This window comes from Conger conger, chromosome 4, assembly GCF_963514075.1.
Source record: "Conger conger chromosome 4, fConCon1.1, whole genome shotgun sequence".
Lineage (NCBI taxonomy): Eukaryota > Metazoa > Chordata > Actinopteri > Anguilliformes > Congridae > Conger > Conger conger.
The window spans coordinates 57,069,887-57,092,349 of record NC_083763.1 but is presented as its reverse complement, the minus strand read 5'-3'; the positions used below and the strand labels follow the sequence as shown (position 1 = coordinate 57,092,349).

At 40.1% G+C, this 22,463-nt stretch overlaps 1 protein-coding gene across 1 annotated transcript in view; it reads left to right on the top strand.

Annotated features, from left to right (window-relative positions):
• Positions 1 to 22,452, top strand: part of lrrc7 (leucine rich repeat containing 7) — a 47,422-nt gene extending 24,970 nt beyond the window's left edge. Inside the window, exons 17-24 of the mRNA XM_061238143.1 lie at positions 3,270 to 3,381; positions 4,791 to 4,971; positions 7,565 to 9,293; positions 11,625 to 11,744; positions 13,893 to 14,126; positions 14,486 to 14,578; positions 17,911 to 17,985; positions 19,298 to 22,452. Coding sequence (XP_061094127.1) covers positions 3,270 to 3,381; positions 4,791 to 4,971; positions 7,565 to 9,293; positions 11,625 to 11,744; positions 13,893 to 14,126; positions 14,486 to 14,578; positions 17,911 to 17,985; positions 19,298 to 19,405 — 2,652 coding nt within the window. The 3' untranslated portion in view covers positions 19,406 to 22,452. The remainder of the gene's footprint in view (positions 1 to 3,269; positions 3,382 to 4,790; positions 4,972 to 7,564; positions 9,294 to 11,624; positions 11,745 to 13,892; positions 14,127 to 14,485; positions 14,579 to 17,910; positions 17,986 to 19,297) is intronic.
• Positions 22,453 to 22,463: the final 11 nt, after the last annotated feature.

Genomic DNA, 22,463 nt, shown 5'->3' with positions numbered 1-22,463 from the left:
AACTCAGCTATGGAGATTCAGAAACGCAAGGAGAAGGAGGACCTCACTGAGAGCTCCGAGGTAGGGTTCAGGCACCTTGGCAAGGACTCAAAGGACTTATGATGGCTTTTCACTTCACTTTGACCTTTTATGTTTTGAGCCGAAAAGTGGTGATGGAGGTGAACAGTGGGAGATGAGTGAAGACTAATGCTGAAGTGCTGCATGAGGTCTTGAGAGATGCTGTGGGTTGATTTCAAGGGTTGCGCAGACTTTCATATCACAGTTTTGGTACTGGGTTATCTCAACTAGAAAAATGTAGTTTTACCTCCAAGCAAATCAAATTGTTTTGATGGTGTGGGAACATAGAAATAGGGGGTTGTTTTCAAGGACACAATCAGAGAAGGGCAGAGGAGAGTGCTGGAGCATCAATAAAATACAGGCTCAGGTTTCTCCATTTTTGAAAATCAGCCGGATGTGACAGACATTGTTATGGGGTGATATATAAATGTGAAATCACCTATTAAGTGCTGCAGCACAGCATGTTTTTCCGACACTGTGTGTTTGAAAGTGGGATTGTGGAAGTGTACCCTGCGAAGGTTCTTAGTTAGTCACTTGAGTCACCTGATGGTGGTGTTGTGATATTTTTTGTTGGGGTGGTGAAGAGAATTTCAGCATTGTCTTTCCTTTCCTTAAAACAATATGATTATCACACTATGTTTCACTGCTTGATTTTACCTGCTCATGAAGAAAGGAAAGATTAAGTTGACACCTTTGCAGCCATAATTTGGGAGCTGCCAACCACTGAAGACTACTTTTGCACATAAGTTGCACACAGAGATACGACACTTTTATGAATGACCCAGAATTTGCTGAAACTGTGGAATTTTATTTTTAGTACCTTGGAGGTTTACTATTTGCATCGTGGCTAAATGCTTAAAATGGTGTAAATATGACAATAGTGCATAACTTTTAATAATTTATGGCCTTTAACATTGCCAAGGGGTTGTTTGTCCTGATGTAGGCAGGAGTCGGGTTCTGAAAGCTGGCATAGTGGCGTGGCTTAAAAAACATCACAGACCATTGAACTTACAACTGCAAAGGTCAATGTTAAATGGTAATTGTATGCGTAGGACTGTAGAAGCTTGCTCTGAATAGGTCATATCAACATTCTATTCTTGGAGCTGAGCACACAGCATCTGAGCTGAACCCAGAGAAGGATCAGGTAATCTGTTTCGTTGTGCTAGGCTTCCTCGCTCTTCTAAGGGGATGGTCAACGTCAGCGTTCTGGCAGTTTTAGCGAGCCTATCAGTAAGCGATTGTTTCAGTCACCCCGGAGCATTCATTTTCATTCATTAAAACTGGACAGCTCACCTCCACCTGCTATACACAAGCTTTCTTTAAATATCTAGTACTGTTCTCCGCAGACCTGAAATGTCTGTTGTAGTCTTTGTTCATTACTGCCTGAATTCTTCTCCCACTGTGTCCACTCACAAAGTTGCATGGAGACATGTTCCCTGCCTGGAGGGAGAATCTGGGCCAGGGGCTCAGGCCACCATCGCTCATGCTTCTTGATATCACACATTTTGCTTTCTTTCAAACCATGAAGAAAATACTTTCCATTTGTGTGTCTCTTTGTTTGTTTGTTTGTGTATTTTGCTTAGATTTCTTTACATCGCGTCGTTCCCAAGCTGCCACAGCCAGAGAACACGACCCTGTCCGTTACAACTTCCTGTTTCTGCCTCATAGTAAGTGGCTGGGAAATCAGAGAAAACAACAGGTTGAGCCCCAAAATTGTGCTTCTTAAACTGTTCACAGCTACAAGGCGTCATGTGTCATCATGTGAGTATTCCTCCAGTATGATGACGAGAGGGGAATACATTTCTTCCATTTCTTCTTAGCACTGGAGTCATCAGTTGACACGTAGCGTTGAGTTAGGGTTGTGATTTTAACTTTTTTATTATTTAATCAGTGTGTATGCTATGTTTCTGGCCATACTGCAAATGCCTATGAATAAAGCATTGCTATTTGAATGTATTGTCAGGCTTCTAAAAACCTTTCTTGATATAAGCTGAACCAGTCTTAAACAATATTTTATTGCTTCCATCTAAGCACTTTGCCCCTCAGGGGTTAAAACAGTGGCAAATCACTGTGAGCAATGGGTCTTTTCATTAATAGTCAGACTTTTCTACCACCAACACTAGCAACTACATGGCCACATCACTGCTGTTTGCTTACACTTGGTTCAGGCTTCCTTTGAGAAAAGGTAAATCTCTGTCACACTGTTATTTTAAACTTGGCATCTTCCTGACGTGAATATTTAACGAAAGCAGCTGTCAGCAGTGAGAGAAGGCACAAAGATTGGAGAGGGAGGGTGAGAGAGATGGAGAGAGCAAGAGAGAGAGAGCAAGAGAGACTTGTAGGATGTCTTCTGGCTGAAGTGTGGTGCACAGATATGACTGTGTACTATGAATGTAATATGACTCAACAGTAACATAGATTTAGGTCATGGCCATATTGGGTGACTCTTTCCCACCAGATATTAAAGCAGATACACATTTTCAACAAATGATATAAGCATCAAGGAATGTACTGTACTATAGTGTTTTCTGAATGTTTGCTAAGTTAAGTTGCAACAAAGTGGGGGAAGAAGGGAAGAGGTGGTTCAGGAAGTGTTGGTCTCATGGTTTAAAAAATTATTACAGGGTTTAGGTATGAGCTGGTCAACCAGGTACCAGCTTCAGCTGGTCAAGCCATGTCAAGCTGGGAACTGGTCTGAACTGGTCAACCAGCTAAACCGTGTTGAGCTGGGAGCTGGTCTGCAGTCTGAAGTGGACAGTGCCTTAACAAGATGAGCCTAGCAGCCCCAAACCATCCTTTTTTATTTTATCCAATAGTTTCCGGATAAGAAAAGGATTCACATTAGAAATGTACACACCGATTTCAGTGCTACATTCAATGCTACATTGCCTTTCAGAATCATCACTCTGTACATTGTTTATAGTGGACTATTTTTACAGTTTCCATCATTGTGTGAGTGAAATGTTTCAGCTAAATTTTACCACAAATATTTGTAATGATAATTATTCCAGGATGAAAGAAGAGTATGGATTTGCACACAGTATACTGTACATGGCTAGAATACCACAGAAATGTTACTTGAGGGCTCAGTAGATTCCAGGGAACCCTTTCACGTCGTTTGAATCCCACACCTTTTTGCTGTATTCTGTCTGCCTGTACTGCTGGGAAAGAGTCTTGATACCATTTTGTATCGTCTTTTCATCTTTTCTCAGGATTCCCTTGGAGGCTCCCCAAATGACATCCGCATTTCTGACATGAGACCTACCCTGGTGGAACCCCCGATGTACAAACCAAAGGTTGTCTTACTAGGCAAAGACAAAAAAGGTATGTGCTGAACAGACTGTATAGACGCATTGAAACATTACTTTAGGTGAGTTATTAACTAGATCTTTTCTTTTCTGTTTCTGTTTCCCATTCAACAGTTAAACCTCTTGACCACGTCTGCATGATTTTATACATTTAGTTGCTGCCACATGATTGGCTGATTAAATATTTGCAATAACAAGTTGGTGTACAGGTCTACCTAATAAAGTGCTCACTGTGTTGCAATACCACAGTTTTGGCATCTAGAACACTAAGAATAGTAACATAATTATATGCAAGTGCAATAATTACAGCATATAGCATACATGGCTAATTAGACATTAAAAAGGGGGGTAGGGAGGGGATGGGAAAGGTGCAGTCTTAAATGAAATAATGTGCAGTGATGGGGCAGTCTGTGGTTGAAGGTTATTTTTTTTTTGGTTCAGATTTTAAACCACAATTTTAACTGCCCATTAAAAGTTCATTAAAGATTCAAAATGAAATTCCCTGTCTCTGTCCATCTGGTTATTTAATACTCCCTCACCAACTGACAATGTCATCCCTCGTGTTCTGTACCTGTAAGAACCAGATGACTCAGGGGGGTCCCCAGGGAAGTGAAGGGGAATCCACTACCCAGTCTTCCCAAGCATGTGTGCTGGAGAAACAATCCTGCCAAAGGCAGACCCCTGACCAAACCACAGAAATATCTTGTCACAATTTAACCAGATGGAGTCTTTTATGCTCTCATTTTTAAAAAGCAGCACTCAGCTGCCTTATCTTCTGTTTTGGGTCTGCTCCTGGAGGCCTCATATATTAATATGTGTGAAATTCCCTCTCCCACTGAATACCACACTGATCATTCCACCCAGATATGAGGGGGTAGGGGGGTGGAGGTGGGGGTGGCTTGTCAGATTCCACTGGCAGAAAGTAAATTTTTACTATCTAATCCCATTTGAATACATTTTAATGCTTTCAAGTAAACACCCTGTGTTCTCCATTGTTTTAATGTGTGTGTCTGCCACTTAAAGATTACACAAAGTATTTCTTGCAAACCACAATAATTACATAATGTCCCTGAGGCAAGGGCCTGTGAAATGTGTTGTCCTTATTATTTATGGTGTGAAACAGAACAATAGAATCAAAATTCTTATTACATAATACTTTACTGTTTGGTTTGAAGCCGAAAAAAGAACCAGTTCTTTCCAGCATTCCTTTCCCAGATGGATTTTTAATAGCTAAGGCCATTTATCAGATTTAATATTCATTAATGGCGACTTATTTTTTAAGCTTTGAAATTTGTGTTCATAAAACATTTCCTTTCAGAAAAGCATTTACAGCATGTTGCTGTTACTGGACTATTGTTGTATTTTACCCCAAAGCTTTTAAAATATATATATTTAAATTGCCATTGTGCTGCTTTGTCTTCACAGAGTCGACAGATGAATCAGATCCAGACAAAATGCATTGCCTGAACAACAGTGGCTCCTCTGCCACCTATTCAGACTACTCCCCATCCCAGGGCTCCACTGGCTCTTCTAACCCCCCCGCCAATGTTACTGCTCTGCAGCCCATGGGGAAGGATGGGGCACCTCCAACACATTGGACTAACAGGTGTGTGCCACCCCGTTCACTGGTCCAAGTACTCCTATCTGTTGCACATTGATGTCAACAGCTTTATCCCTGTTTATTTTCCCGCTTAATTAAGTTACAGGCACCTGAGTGATTGCCAGTACTTTGAAAGCAGAAATGTCATCCATCCACTAATGGGAGCACACTCTGGGGTCAATTCCATTCCAATTTAGCCAATTCAGGTGTAACATGGTTAGCTCAGCTAGTTCGCTAGTAAGCACGGATCGTGCAGTGAAAGCGAAGGCTGGTAGCAGGTTACCGTGACAACACTCCCCGATGACGTAACCCTCAAATTCAAAAGAACGTTGTTGCCCTTGGCTAGCGGCGAGTTCGTCTTTAGCTGACTGGTAACACGTTCGTTCAACAAATAATTCGGTACAAGTGAGAGGCCGGGGTTCAAATCCCACCTCGGACTCAGGCAATTTCTCACCTGTTACATTGGTGCCGTGACTCGGATCTGGGTGGGAGTAAAAAAATAAATAAATTTAAAAAATGGTTGCTGCGGAGTTTCACATGGAGAAGGAAGTCAAAGGGGGGTGAGTGTAACATGGTTAGCTCAGCTAGTTCGCTAGTAAGCATGGATCGTGCAGTGAAAGCGAAGGCTGGTAGCAGGTTACCGTGACAACACTCCCCGATGACGTAACCCTCAAATTCAAAAGAACGTTGTTGCCCTTGGCTAGCGGCGAGTTCGTCTTTAGCTGACTGGTAACGCGTTCGTTCAACAAATAATTTGGTACAAGTGAGAGGCCGGGGTTCAAATCCCACCTCGGACTCAGGCAATTTCTCACCTGTTACATTTTGTTGAACGAACGCGTTACCAGTCAGCTAAAGACGAACTCGCCGCTAGCCAAGGGCAACAACGTTCTTTTGAATTTGAGGGTTACGTCATCGGGGAGTGTTGTCACGGTAACCTGCTACCAGCCTTCGCTTTCACTGCACGATCCGTGCTTACTAGCTGAGCTAACCATGTTACACAGGCAATGGATTGTAATGCAATTAATGTATTATACATTCTTCATATGGCATTATTAGCATTTGGAATTCATGAATTAAATTTCAATTCATTTCCTGAATTGAATCTGGAACCCTGGCACACTCACAGGGCAATTCAGAAACACCAGTTAATCTATAGCACATCTTCAGACATTGGCAGGAAACCAGAGAAACCCACATGTGTGTGGGAAGAATAGACAGTTGGGCATTTGAATAGAGTCACCCTGTATCTAGCCAGTTGAATAATTATTTGATGCCAGTGTTTTGAAAATGCATTAGTTATGTGAATATTTGGTTTAAAAACGGGTTGAAATGTGCTGTATACTGTACAGATACCTTTTGAAAGCTTGTCCCACAATTTTGAATTGCATATTCATATGGATACTCCTACACAATTGTTTTAGATGCATTTGAATTATCAAAGCTCCCCTGTCCTGCTGTTATTCTCTCAAAAGATTATACTTATGTTTATGCATGGTCTGTATCATGCATTCTCACATGACTCACAATGCCAATAAATCTTCCCCCAGGACATGACAGAGACGGAATTAGGAAACAAAGGGGGCGATATGATGAAAGTGAGAAATAAGAATTGTAGGTAACATAAAGGATGTGTTAAAGAATGTTACCGCACTGGCTTTAGTCTGATATGGATATATAAGTACAGAAAGCACTCCCATTATGCACCTGCTGGTTTAATAAGAAGTGGACATCCACCTGTCAGGCAGGCAGTAAGGAGGAGCTGTCTGCCATGGCTTTAATTCCTCATTACCATACACTTCCACGAGCCTGACAGAGCAGAACAGGATTCCCTCAGCACCAATGTGCTCTCAATGTCAAGGTCAGGAGGATGCCTCCTCTATTCACATCTTCATCGAAATGTCACGCAAATTCCTCCTCTCGGCTTTCAAAAGAAATGTGTTTTGGTCATTCAGGGACAAAGATATCTTGTGTCTTTCAGTTTAATCCTGGTTGCAGCCCCGCAAATGGCTTTGCTGTCACCACAGGATTTTCTTTTTGATCCTCATCTGAAATGAATGTTTGTTTGATACTGTTAGTTTTAGTAATGAATTGAAAATGCAAAAAGATACATTTCTTCTTTGTGAAGCAGAGATGAAAGACAAAATGCACTTGTGGCTCCCTGGGAGCACATACAAGACCAGCATAGACAAGAGCATCAATGACCTTTTTTGAACAAACAGGTCTCTTTAGCTCTAATTAACTCTCCCTATTTTGAACCCCATGTTCTGTTCACTGTGAGGACAGACATACGTAATGTTCCTATTTGAGGTCTTATTCTCACTGACATGTGTATTCACAAAATATCCAAGCCTTTTTTTTTTTGTGGTCACAAAATGGAAGATGGCATGACATTAGTTTGAGGATTTAGATCAGATTACTGTGTTCAGTGTGGCTCTTTAAAGGTCTGGGTGCTTGAAGCTGAATGACTTTCTATTCTAATGTAGAGTGCCAAAAGAAAAAGGCCTCTTATGTACATTTGCTTCCGTTGACATTAAAAAGCCAGCAGTGATGTGTTGTTGAGGGGGATAAGGTTATCCTTGCTCTTTGGCTGTCTCTACAGGCTGGCCCAGTCCTTCCCCAAGCCCATTGAGACAAAGCCATTGCTGAGCCAGAGGGAGACACCTCCTTCTAGCACCCTGCAACAGCGCAGTGAAAGACGTCCTCTCAGTGATGCCTTCGAGAGCTGGAACGACTCCTCCCAATATGACAACACAGGGTTTGTGGCAGAGGAGTCTCCTATTGAGACCACAAGCAGTGGCAATCCCATGCTGGGCTCTAAGCCCAGGAGCAACTCACACGGGCGGCGGCCTCTGATGAGGCAGGAGCGGATAGTGGGCGTTCCACTTGAGCTTGAGCAGTCTGCGCACACTTTCCACCCTGTCCGCAATACTCCGGAAACTGAAGTGCCTCCTCCCCCTCCTCCCAACCCCTGGCAGAACTGGACGAGGACCCCCAGCCCTTTTGAAGACAGGACAGCTTTCCCATCTAAGCTGGAGCTCACCCCCGCGAACAGCCCCAACCCGGATCGCAAGGACTTTGAGCATGAGATGGGTGAGCTGCCAGGGACCTTCCCCTCTACGGGAGCGTGGGGTTTCCTGGACTCCCGGGACTCCCGGGACTCCCGGGACTCACGAGACTCAGGGACAGGGCAGGGCCACTCTAACGTCTTCACACATGTACAGTGCAGGCAGGACGTCTCCAAGGGTGCCCTGGTCATCAGCAAGAGTACAGAGAGGCTCTCACCAATGATGAAAGAGGTGAAGGCCAAGTTCAAAAAGTCCCAGAGCATTGATGAAATTGACATTGGCTCCTACAAGGTATATAGCATCCCAATGGACAGCTACAGCTCCAGCATAGAGAACCAGGGCAGTGTGGACAGGCCAGACCTTCCACCACCCATGGAGCAGAGCATGTCGAGGAGCCAGTCCGCTCCTATGCTGGATGATGATCTAGATGGCTTTGGCACAGGGAAGAGCAGTTCACAGCAGCAGAAACCTGCTATACCTAAGAAGGTTTACCAGTTTGACCAAAGCTTCAACCCTCAGGGGCCCATGGAGGTGGTGAAGCCTGAGAGAAGGGCCCCACCCCCTTTCCCAAACACTCCTGAGTATATCAACCAGCCAGGCAAAACCCTGCCCAAGGAGCTAGTGAGTCCGAGAGGCTACCGTGGCTATCCCCCCATGGAGCATATGTTCTCATTCTCTCAGCCCTCAGTCAATGAAGAGATCCTCAACCAGCCCATCCCCGCCCCGAGGTCTCGGCCAGGCTTCCTGCGGAGGGCCGATTCTTTGGTCAGCTCCACAGAGATGGCCCTCTTCCGCAGGGTGGCAGAGGCACAGGAGCTACAGCTCAGTGAGCGATACGGGAGGCCACACTTCAAGGGCATGCTTGAACACCAGAACAGCGTGTCCACAATATCGGACTCTCAGTTCCATAAGAGAAACGGCAGGTACGAGGACGAGTACTCATCATACCAGGAGCCCAAAAAGCCCATCATGGGATACCCCACCAAGAGCCTGACCCAAAGGCGGCCCTTGTCTGCCAGGAGTTACAGTACGGAGACCTACGGGGCATCGCAGGCCCGGCCTGTGTCAGCAAGGCCCACCATGGCTGCCCTGCTGGAGAGGTTGCCTTCAGATTACACCCTGAGCTCCTGTACAGAGAAGAGCTTTGATGGAGACATGAAGCTGCGGTCTATAATGCAGAAGCCTGAAGACCCCACCTCTAAAATGCCAGTGGACTGGAGACAACAGCTGCTTAGACATATAGAAGCTAAAAGATTAGACCGGGTAAGTTGGATGTCCACTCCCCATCACCATCACTATTAGCGATTCACTATTAGCACTCTGACGGAATGCCAAAATCAGCCTTATTTCTCCTAATTTCAGAAGATGATTATCATTTTGATAGGGTTTGTCGAGCCCACTGCTCATCAGGGTGTATTCCAGCCACAGTGTCAGATACCCTAGACATGCTTATTACTTATGGCTGTACAATATACGATTATCTATGGCTTTTATCAAAGTATCTAAGGGTAAGTATTTTGGATATTTAAAACATCATTGACAATGATGTTGATATTTTTGTCATTGTTTCTTGTATTCGCAGTAAAAATATGTGTGCTATTTCTGTAAATATTTCTGTAATGTTTTGTTTGCAATTTATGTTGGTATACGTATATTTTATATGGCAATTGTGATTTTTTATTGCTAGCATTATATTGTGTATATCATTATCGTGTGGTCTGACGATCATGTTGTGTTTTTAGTAAATATGTATTGTTGTTGCTCTGTTTGTCAAGCTCACTCTGTTGCAGCTATGCAGTGTGTGTGATGCAATCCAGTTAACCAAGGCGGCTGCTTCTGACCTCTCGGGCCGCCCTCACTCATTCACTCATGTCACATGATTGTTTCCCTCCAATCAGAGTGCTGTCCTTAAGCACAACACAGTAAACTTCGGCATGCTGTATTCTGGACGCTATGCTGCACCGCATGCCAGCAGAAGCATGACAATAAACTTTTACAATAACGCAAAGCATGAAAACCAAACGACACAGTGGCTACCTCTTCCACATGTGAGTATGAACAGCAAATGCAACAGCACATTCACCAAAACACAAAAGGAAAAGTGGTTTGACTTGTGTTATTACATTAATTGAATTATATTAAAGTAGTTCAGTTCCCTTGAAAGGTTTTTTATTTACCATACACTTGCTGTGTAACTGCTATCTTTAATAGTATTTTTTATTCTGCACTTTGCTAAGTTATCGTCAAATATGTGAACAGTACAAGACTTTAACATTCCTTTTCCAAACACTAGAAGTAATTGAAGCCTTCTAGAGGTAATTCAGTTTAATTATTGTTCCAGGCCTGTCAGCAGTCTACTAGCGTGGATATCCTGCCACCACACATTATGAATAGAATGCCATATTCATCTTTTTACTTCTTCAGGGAAAGAAAGATCCACTTATGTAATATTACACCTGCTGAGCTTCCTGTTTCTTAAACTGCTTGCTGAGATTATGAGATCAATCATTTAGCCATCCATGGAACAACAGAGGCATAATGCATTAATTGCACATCAATAGGGAATTTTAAATTGTCCCATGAAAAAATGAAAAATCCAGTAACACATTCATCTCAAATGATGAAATCTGTGTCCAACAGGAAAGTCCAATAACAAATTCATCTCAGATGATGAAATCAGTGTCCAACAGAGCAAAGAAGCAAGCCTTCCCGTCAAATACTTTGGCTCAACACAGAAAACCGAGCGCATCTTATCTTGAGAAGTCTCTGTCTTGCTTACTGTTGTCTAAAATATGAAAGTGTCTGCATTTCATGTCTGCAGTTTGTGTGTCAACTGGAGTGATGTACTGTTCAATGTCTGCTCCACTGTGTCCAAGGTTACTGTAAGAGCTACTGTCCCTCTGTGTCATCAGTAACACTCGAAAAGGCAGTCCCTTTTCCCTCTCTGCGGGGCTCATGATCAAGAGGACATGGGAATAGGCAACAGTGACATGATATTTAAATCATCAGTGACGTTTAAAGCAAGAACCTGGACGTACTGTTTATAATGATCCTGTTAGGCAAGACCAGTGAACTATACATTCACAATGCTGACACAGGAATTATATTATTTTTTAAATTTAAATATGCTTATGAATGCAAATGGAGTGGAATGGAATTTGGGCTAGATACATTATATGAATGGAGTATTATGATACTGTATATTATATACTGTCGGAAGTATTGCAATGGTCTAAAAGCTTTGCTGTAATAATGAGGCCAAACATACCTAGAATTATTTTGAGAACTTCTTTGGGAATTCTTTTTCCACACAGCAATTTGATTAGAAGTTGAAAAATTAAGAAAACTGATAACACGTCAGATGGCATCAAGTAGTAAATGTGGTCTGTGGACACCCAACTCAGTATTTGATTGGCCTCAAGAGCTCAACTGGCTGTGTTTTCATAAACCTAGGAATAGGAGTCCGTGATTACCATCATAACCTGTGTTAGCAATAGCAGAAATTAAGCTTAAAGCCTGAGCTACAGAGAAGGCAGGCTGCACTGAGGCACTTAGTATGACCATCTGAGCTCTATTCTTTTCCTCTCCCACCAGACCCCTTCGCAGCAGAGCAATATCTTAGATAATGGACAGGAGGAGGTTTCTCCCACCAGCCAGTGGGCCCCATACTCACTGGGCAGGAGGGATGTACCACCAGATAATATCATGAAAAAGGTATGTATACCTGGGTCTGTACAGGCACTGCAAACCCAGCCATCTGTATTGCTATTGGACTATGACTGTTATAAACTAGCATGTCACTCATGTGGAACTATAGTGGATATATAATGACTGAAGTGAATAGCCTTGACTCATTCACATTTTTAATCTAGAAGGCTATTATTTTAGAAAATTGGAATGAATGGTGGGTTTCAGTGAACATTAAAGCTTTTTTTTTTTTTTTTCTCCTGTTCAGGCCAATAAAAGGTTTCATATGCTTCAGAATTATGGACACCCTGATATAAAAAGGGCTGCATATAATAAATAAAAACATCAAAATCCACGCAGTTAATCAAAAACATGTTAATCTCAAATCCAAGGATATCAATTATTCAGAAAAGTTTTGTATGGTGGAACTATTTTTTTTTAATCCATCCAAATTTGTTCTCTAAATTGACCACAAATTATAGGAAAAGACTCATGGTTGCTATCTTTGCCAGGGGTGTTTGCACAAAGTATTAAGCCAGTGTAAAGAATTGTAAAATCAGGTTTTTTGGGGAAAATATTTTTGTTCATTCCATTTAATAAAACACACTACTTAAATTTTTTGGTAATAATAATTAAAAAAAACATTAATTTTTAGTTTACCGTTTTTTAGTGCATACTTATCAATGGTGCCAATAATTCTGGAGCCCACTGTATTGAGAAAAAACGAAAGGAAGAAACTCCAGTAAACTCCAGTAAATAATGCCGGCTTTTGTTTTATTCTTTGCTTAGTTGAAAGTAGTGATGGTGAGAGAATACATCATGTTCACAGTTCAAATGGGAAATAAAGTGGCCTTCATTAAACTCATGCATCACTGGAAGGTGGATGAGGCCTCTGTATGCGGGCAGGGCCTGTGCTCATTACTTCATTTAGTGCACACAATGGGCTGGATTATCCATGTGCCTGTTAGAAACATTATATTATTGCTTGCATTCAAACAAAATATAAAATGTTGCATTTGGTTAAATATCATTTTACTTTCAATGTATGTAATTCCCATTTCAGTATATGGTGTATTCAGTTCATTATATGGTAGTTCCATTTTATTATCTGTCATATTAATTCTATTGTGTGCCTTATCTGTTTTCCCATATTTATATCAATTTGATTATAGTCTATAAGTCTAGAAATTTCTGTGTATGTCATGTTACTAGTTTTTGTGATATGATTTCATTATGTTCCACTTTGTGTCATAATTGTTCAAATTAATTTTCTGCTGTCCCATTTAGGCAAAGCTATACGTTTTCCCTGAATGCATTCCCATAATGTAAATCAACAGGAAGGAACACTTATATGAAATATGATTTCTACTGTATATCCTCTTTAATTTTTTATATGTAATGTCTTAATTGCACTTTCAACGCTTAAATGAGATACTACATTTTGTGTTGTCTTAATGTCTTAATATTTGATAAGCACATCATTTTTCTGAATAGGCTTGTGGCGCATAGTTTGTTGTAAGAGCACAGTTACACTGATTCTTGTCTTATTTCTTTTGAGCATAGCTTTTATTATCTTGTCAGTGCTTTTAAATGTCAGGAATAATTGCTGTCTGTCCCCGATCATTTGAACAGTGTTTCATTCTTGCTTAGTTTCCCTGGCAACCCCAGTCTGTCAATGTTGGTGTGATTTTTGCTTGGCCGTGAGTATTTTCATTTTTGTGCCTCGGCTAAACCTTGCAGTTCTTTCTCAGCAGTTTCCCATAGAATAAATAAAGGAGTGGGAAATATCCTGTTGGAATTAAGGCAGTAATCCAACAGTGCTGTAGTACATGTGGGGCATTTGTTCCCATGTTGAAGACACACCGATATGGTTATGAGATAATTGTACTCCACCTTAAATGTAGAAGACTGTCGGAGTGCTATGCCTGATATGAAAATAGGAAACGTACTCCATAGTAGAATATTTTCACTGGCTGCCTGAGGTAAAGCAGGAAAGGAGAGAGTGGGATGAACAAAACTCCATGGTTTCCTCTAGCACGGAACTACTTTTCTGAGGGACGACACCAACCACCATCACTCATCTGTGTCCTGTCTGTTGGCCATCGTGTGTAAGACGCAACGTTTGCATTTTTGCAGCTTCCTGACTCTTTGCCTAACGGGTTGAATTACCCACAGGCAGGTGGCCACCCCAACCAAACACAGACAATGATCGTGACCTCAGCGACGGCCACACCGCCACACCGCTCTGCCCGCGAGCAGCAGTACGAGGGCGCCATCAACAAGATCTCCATCCAGCAGTACCAGTCTCCGCTGCCCATGCCCATCTCAGCCACCAACCCCCGCCCTCAGAGTGCACGCTGCCTCATTCAGACCAAAGGGCAGAAGAGCATGGATGGATACCCGGAGCAGGTAAGAAGACGTACAGCTATCACATTAGGCGATGAGTGCCCCACCGCAGGCTTTATGGGTCCATCTGGAGGTCAGTTGCATCCCAAGCAATATCACAACCAAACGTGATATTATCACAGATTAAGGATTATGAAAATAATTATGTATGATGTAGATCAGCTGTGATCTTGTATTTGGTCTTTGCCTTTCACATTTCCATCACTCTGATTCGAGGTGTAATGGAGAATCCATGATAAGTACGCATGCAAGGTGTACAAACGTTTTGTGTAGCTATCTGTTCTTTTGCGGGGAGCAGCTTTCGTTGAGGTCTGGTGGTACTCTGTGGTACTAGGGTGTCTCTGTGTTGTGTTCTCTGACAGTTCTGTGTGCGCATAGAGAAGAACCCTGGCCTTGGTTTCAGCATCTCAGGGGGAATAAGTGGGCAGGGAAATCCCTTCAAGCCTTCAGACATGGTAAGACTGCTGCCTGCTTCTTCTTTAAGGTTCTGTAAAGGGACAAATACTTTTGCCCTTTCATTTGCCTGCAAATTATGCGATACTTATTCTTTCAATCTTCATGGCTTTTATCATTTCCATATCTCAGCTGTTTGTATGTTGCAAGGTTGTTTTGTGTAGTTATTTATTTTTTTCTGGAGAAAGCAGAATAAGTAGGTCTCACTTAAGAGTTGCCATGGAAACTCCTGCTGCTGCTGCTGTTGATGCTAAGTATGGTACTGCTCCCTAGTTGAGCATATTACCTTTGAACTTTCATTGTTCTTGCTTGCAATATAGTCAAGATTCAAAGCAAGGCATTATTATTAACAAATAATTAGTCCATTTTACAACTTCACTCGAAGCGTGTCAGTTTTTTTCTCATGGAGGCGTTGGCTGTTGTTAACATTGCTGGGGGATAAATGATGTTCTCAGTGTTTCACTGCACCACCCACAGATGCCTCACACATTAAAAGATGCCGCAAACAGCAATTATTAATGGGGACAGTGACCTCACACTGGGCATCAATCATTATATTAAAGGGGCAATTCACCCACAAATGAAATAAAAAGGATACTACACTTATTTAGAGTATCCATCTAGATAGTTTCACTGAGATGTGACAAATCTTCTAGATTTGACAACTTTTCTTGACACAGTTCACTGTGATATAATGGACCTCTATGGATATTTTATTTTCTGGTTGTGAATCTGCCACAAATGTACATTCTAAAAACTCAACAACAATATCTCTTTCCAAATATAATGACACAGTTATTTGTGAATTCAGAATGCACATTTGAATCGAGAACTATTTCTTCTACTGTGGGTCTAGTGTCAGCACTAGCAGACCTTTTGGCCGAAGCACACCAGTATTCTTGGGTAAAGTGTCACTTGTTTTGGAAACATGATTGTGAAACTTTGGTTAGCGAAATTTTGCCAAGACAATATAGGAACTCCATTAGCTCACAATGTCAGACAACGAAGAAGATGGAAGATGAAGACGCTTTTCCCAAGAATACTGGTGCAAATTACTTTTCATCTTAAAGGGTCTCATTTTGTTCTGTAGGGACAGACTGTGCTTCGCGAAAAATATACCTCTCCCTCTTAGCTTCTGTTAATTTGGAAGGGAATGTGCATGGTAAAGGTTAGCCTGGGGTTGGAAAGGTTCCTATCCCTCATGTGAATAATGCCTGTAGGCACTGCAGGACACAGAGGCCGCTGGACTCATTCATTATTAAAAAGAAGTGAAAGTGTCAGACGTGATCCCCTGACAAACAAGGCAGATTTTCACACTCCAGGAGGAGGGCCACTAAAGCTAATTGTTGCTCAGAAGAAACTAGTCCCAGCATGATTACTGCAGATAAAGAAGATGGACCATCAACACTGAGAGGTTAACAGTTTTTTTTAACAGGAGCTTAAGAAGTGATGACACAAAAATATATTGGAAACTTGAAATCTGTGTCATGAAATAAAAATATCTGGACCTATAGAAACCATGTTCTCGTCAATAAAATATCGATAGTGAACAATACAATCCATGAAAATACACTTGTGATGCCTATTGACTTTTTAAATGTCAGTTCGCACACTGCCTACATTAGCATTTTAAGCACATAATATTTTGTCAATGTGTAAAGGAATTGTTTGACATTACAGGGTCACATCAATAAGGGTGTTCTGTGACATTATATACATTGTTTCATGTTATTCTAAGGAAATTGGACTTTTTAAAGTAATATACAATTAAAATCATTTTGCCATGCTGATTTTTCATATATGGTGTACATTGGATGTGACGAAGACATAGTGTGGATTTTTTAATAGCACTGCACCATTGATGAAACAGTATGGAGAAAATAACTAATTAGACCAGTAAAAAGAGTTTAAAGAAGAAGTGTTAGTCAAAGCAGTTTGTCTTTGAAAAAGCTAAGTAATGGTCTTGTTACCTCAGGAACACGAATCATATTGAATCTCATTATAAAGATTTGTGTGGGAAGTGCTGTTCTGGCTGTTGTTTATAAATGTGCTTCATAAGATCACCATGTTTGTAGCATGTATTTACTGTACATATATGTAAGAATGAATTAATTTGGGCCTTGTCATGTTGTTTACCATTCAGAACTTTATACAGGTAGTCGTCGACTTACGACCTATGCAACTTACGACTGTTCGCCTTTACGACCGCGACCGCAAAGAAAATATTGATAAAATATGACTTAAAGATGATTATAATATCATTACACAGTATAATATATGTAAGGTAATTATAACATAGGCCGACTTACGACCAGTTCCACGTACGACCGGTCAGTCGGAACCAATTACGGTCATAAGTCGATGACTACCTGTATTGTACATTCATATTTCTCTATATTTTCTTTGCATACTATTTGCTGAACAGCCCTTGTGTGTAATTCAAATATTCAAATGAAATGACTTGCTGTTAAAAATATTTTATTCTATTTTCCTGCTGTTTTGTTGATACTCTGTCATGTGGATAATATACTCACATTTTAATTTATTTTATGTGATTTTAATTACGTTTTTCATAAATCATTGGTAATATTTCTGAGGTATTTTGTTGCTACCACAGTAAAGGACATGCACATGTGTAGTTTTATTTGTATGTACTGTATTTTAATTGTCCTGTAGAACTGTTCCATGACTTTCCGCCTTTTCTATGTGTTTTTTCTTAAAGTTGTAGCTTGCCATTGTTGAGGTGTCGACTCATATGACAAGAATCCTGTGGACAGGATTGTCTGAGTCAACCCCTCACATGTTTTATTCATGCCAAAAGATGGTGGAACAGGAAATACATACGGAACTGAAGGCATATAACCATACTGAATGGATTATATACTTCAGTGTAAATGGGAAAGTTAAATGTATGTATTTGCTGAGGTAACTTCAAAGATTGGTGCCCTTACAATCTCTGCCTTGACAGATGCAGTACGCTATAAATATGTGATTTAAACAGATTGGGCCAAAAATTCACAATAATAACTTCACACTTAAAAAATTAGCTGTACAGTAAATTGAAAAGGCCCTCTTAAGGGCAGTGCAGTTATTTTTATTGGATGAGTAAAAATAGCCATGAATGTTTTTCTACTACATTCATAACAAACAAGGTTTATGTCTTCAATATATTTCTGTCGGTCTCTCAAACTGGACCTTTTACTGTCTAGCTACATGTAGTATAGCTACATATCTACTTAAAGAGTTATTAGAGTACTTTTCAAGATTGAAAGGCAAAGATTCTAAACCATCTTTACCATCTGGTTCCTAACCTCATATCACTTTTGACTTATAGGGTATCTTTGTTACTAGGGTACAGCCTGATGGACCTGCCTTCAACGTGCTTCAACCTGGAGACAAAATTCTGAAGGTAACAGCGTTCTCCATCACTGCACATTGCTCACACCTTTGTAGCCATGCACTCTCCACAACATCGGCAGTAGAGGCTTTGCATGTGCCATTTGACAATGTCCATTTACTGAGCACGCGCTGATGTTTTGGTGTCGCCCTACCAGTCTGAGTTGTCCAAGTTGTCCTTCAGTCAGACATTTCATTGTGCAATCCATGTTCTATGTTTCATTTGGGGAAAAGTAGTTATGCCACTGGCATCAAAGAAACAGAGCAGAATGGTTTCAACAAGAACATTTTTGTCAAGTATTGAGTCATCTAAAATGTGACCAATACATTAGTACATTATGAAGTTTGTTTATCGGTAGTCTTCCACATTTTTCTCATTGCACTCACTGCAGCATTTTCTTGACCTTGTTAATGTTGTGTTTCATTCGTCTCAGATGTCCACATATGTCCCTGGCCTATCGTTTGTGTATTTTACTCCCACTCCTCTGAAGGCAGTGAAAAGCTGCTACTTCTTATCGTTGAGCTTCAAGGGGAAACACCCCACCTCCACTGACTGACACTGTCCATGTAGACATTATTCTTACAGAACAGCTTGTAGAGCGTGTGTACTGTCCATCGCTCTCACTATCACTCTCAGCTCACATCTTTAGAAGACTGAGCATTGTGATGGTAGTATAAATGAATTTTATCTACATATCTATCTTGTCCTCAGCTCTCAAATGCATAGTTCATAAATGTAATTGTGTCCTTATAAGCGATAGAGGATACTTGCAGCATGAGCATCAGCATGGATGGTAGAAGATTGACGGTACTGTAGCTGACCACTTCCCTTCAGAGTGCAGTGGTTTTGTGAGCAAAATGCATGATGCATTCAGACAGTGTTCATCTTCTCCTTCGGTACAAAACACCCGGCATCATAGTCCGTGTGAACCAGTCAGGTTTCCTATGCCAAAATGACCATGGGATTTCAGCACTCCCAGTTGTCATTGGCATGTCTGGTTTCTGTGTTGCTTTAAATGTGCACTAGTATAGGGCCACTCCCATGCCATAGCCTGCAGGAACAGGCATCTCTCTGCTCTCTCCACAGATGGAAGTGTGAGCTGCTAAACAGATCTCTAAAATCCAGCTTCTTCCCCTTCTCTCCTTTACAGCATGAGTCCTTCTTCCTGTGTTTGCTCTCTTTCTCTCTCCTCCATTGACGATGTTGTGTTTCCTTATCTCCACTAAGCTAGGCCTGCTCCCAGTCCTCCTGCACCGCCTGCCTGTCCCGCCCCACTCCATTCTCTCCACTCCTGTTCACCATGTGCTTCGTTTTTGCATTGCAGGCCAACGGACATAGTTTTTTACACATGGAACACGAAACTGCTGTCTCTCTGCTGAAGAATTTCCAGAAAACTGTGGACTTGGTAATCTTGAGGGAGAGCACAACCTAAATATTTTTTTATTACACCATAACTTCTCACACAGAATGAACACTGAAATATGTACACTTTATCCAAACCTGTTTTTATTTAAGAACAGAAACATTTGCCAATTGCTGGACCAATGGCAAATGCTAGTGCCAAATGTAAAATAGGATACATATCTTATGTTACAAATGGATATAAATGACACAAATGTGTTTAACTTTTATGTTTATGTGACTGAAATTAATTTATATCTATCAGCCTGAGGTTGAAGATTGGTGCAGATGTTTTTTTGTTTTTTTGTTGTTGTTTATGTTAATTTTTAATAGATATCATTTACATTTTTTTTGTAGTTGTTCATTTAGATTTAGAGCATGAAAGCACACTAGCTCCTTAGGAATTACACTCACCATAAACACTGCCTCAACATTGTATATGCCTTTTGTAAATATAAATATTAATATAAAGATGAAATTAAAAGTTGAGGCGTGAGTGAAGAATGCTATCAGAAGGAATTTTGTATAATTTCAGAACCAATCAGTTTCCTGTGGTGACCTAATAAATTCAGAAATACATCTATAAATATTTTTTAAATGGTAATTCCAGCCATTTCTTTACATTTTATGTTTGTTTAAAAAGTAGTACTTACATTGATCAGTGCATTGAATGACTGAATTAGATATTTAAGATGGTTAATGGATTTTCGGAAAGAGATCTGGGTTGCACTGGAAGTTGAGAAACCAAAGCAATACCCTTACAGGAACAAATACTCATTATACTACCATGCAGCACCATCTGCTGGTAGCCCCATAGACGAGTTCAGCTGCTTGTTTCAAATCCCTAAGATGTCTATATTTGGATTAATAAGAGCACTGGGGAACTTTATAATGCACAAATATTAGTGTTCTTAATGACCTCATTCTCTGTCACTTTTTATTTTTAATGGCGGTACCTATATGATGAACGGGTATTGGATTCACTGTAATATCGTCCATCAGATAATGTTCACACCTGGGGATTGAATGGCACCCTTTCATTATGCACACCAAAGCTGCTACATGTTCCAAAACTTAACGGACAAACAACAAATCTGCTCCAAAATCTGCCCCTGTCCACTGAAGATCATAAAACCTGCCCTGTTTTTTTATCTTCTCAGGCAATACAGTTTTTAACAGTGCAATTACCTATGAGACATTATGGGAGCCAGTGAGTTTTTAGTGTTGGAGACTTTGTTTTCTGATAGACTGCATCAGAGAATAACGTCACTAATATCACTTCTAAGTGTCATCATTCACACATTCACAGAAGTGAAACTTTCACAGATGTGCTGTCAACATGAGTAGGCTAATTACATTGAAAGCAAAGAGCTACCATTAGCCCATGTTTTAGAAGCAAAATATTCCATCTGCAATCTTCATAACAGTGCACCATCCTCAAACTCAAGTTTGTTTAAACAGGTCGGTGCCAGATGTAGGTCTGCCCCACTGTTTCATTGGGCTAAGAAATTGAAACAGGGCCTGAATTCAGAATCCAGACGTGTGCAAACAACAGCCCAGACGTCTAAATATTTCACTTGATTCTGTCAGCAATTTCCATACATATGAAGTTGACATTTTGGCTTTTTGTGTTAAATTTTTTAAATCATTTGTATTTCTTTTTTGCTCAGTAGATGATCAGTTACCTCCATATTGCACATTTTTAAGTGAGCTGATATTTCTTAAGATGATTCAGCAATAGGATTAGAGGTCTAGCAATTAGAACTGCTGTTGTGCAATTAGGACATTGCAATGTTTGAAAACACTGACATTAATTCAATATCAAAGCCCACTACATAGGCATTTCAATGGAGCAGATGAGTGGGTTTCCATTTGATGCTCTGTTACAGCATGCTTTCTTTTATATTTGTCTTTGATTGTGTTCAAAATGGACATGTTTGCTTTTAAGTGGACGTATTTAAACTGTTTTATGAAACTTTTTTCTCAAACTTGAACAACATTGGTCTTTAATGTGTAAAAGACTATTAGTATTGTGAACATTGGTGCCACAATATCCCTAACAAACGTGATTACAAATTAATCCTAAAACATTTCCCAATACAAAATGGAAACAAATGTAGCATTTAATGTGACATTTTTGAGCAAACCTAAGCACTCAAAAACAGCATATGAAAAGACCTTGGCTGATTTGTGCCTGGATAAGCTGGTATAAGCTATTGAGTTACCATTAACCAAATTTGGAAAAAGTAAATTTCAGTAGTGAGAAAATGTGACATAACCCTACAGAAAGTTTGATATATTATTTTTTTTTACTAAACGTTTTCATGTAATTATTTCTAATATATTGATATACTTAGCTTTGCTCAAATTGTAAACTTTTATAAGGACTGAGTATGGAAGGACAAAATGTATTCAGGACATGATGAAGAAAAGATATAGTATCCAACATGTAAAATTTATTTCTACAGTAATTGTGAATTTGTGTTATAAAAATATATATATATGTATATGAATATAAATGGTCATTTTTGTATGTGTTCAAAATATAACTAAATATGAAAAACAAATACATGGTACTTTTCTGTCTAATTGCAGTATTGCTGTAAATAACTGTGAATGAAAACATTTAAATAACTCATAGATTGTGAATGTACTCCAAGCTTCTGCAGTACGAAGACTTACTGGACTTGAATGCTGCTTCTTCTTTTTTTGTGCAAAAGAGTAATTTCAACTTTAAACATTTATTCTGTTTAGTTGGACAAATTTTGTGAGAATTTATTATCCTGTTTATTGATTTGCACATGCAAGTTTAATCCTTCCAGTTTTAGTTACGTATTGACACAAAGACATGTAATTGGTAAAGTATATATTCTGTGTCTAGAATGCATTTTGCAGATCCTATCTGTATATATTTAAGATGACTTTTAATAAAAATTATGGAAATATAAAATGCTGTGCAGCACATACAGAGCCATTTTCGGCTTTGGAAGTACATTTTTTCAGTATTTAAGGAGTGTTTTGAATAATGTATGAAAGTCTATTGTACAAATAATAAAAATGTCACTTTATTGTTAAAAATTTTGTTCTGC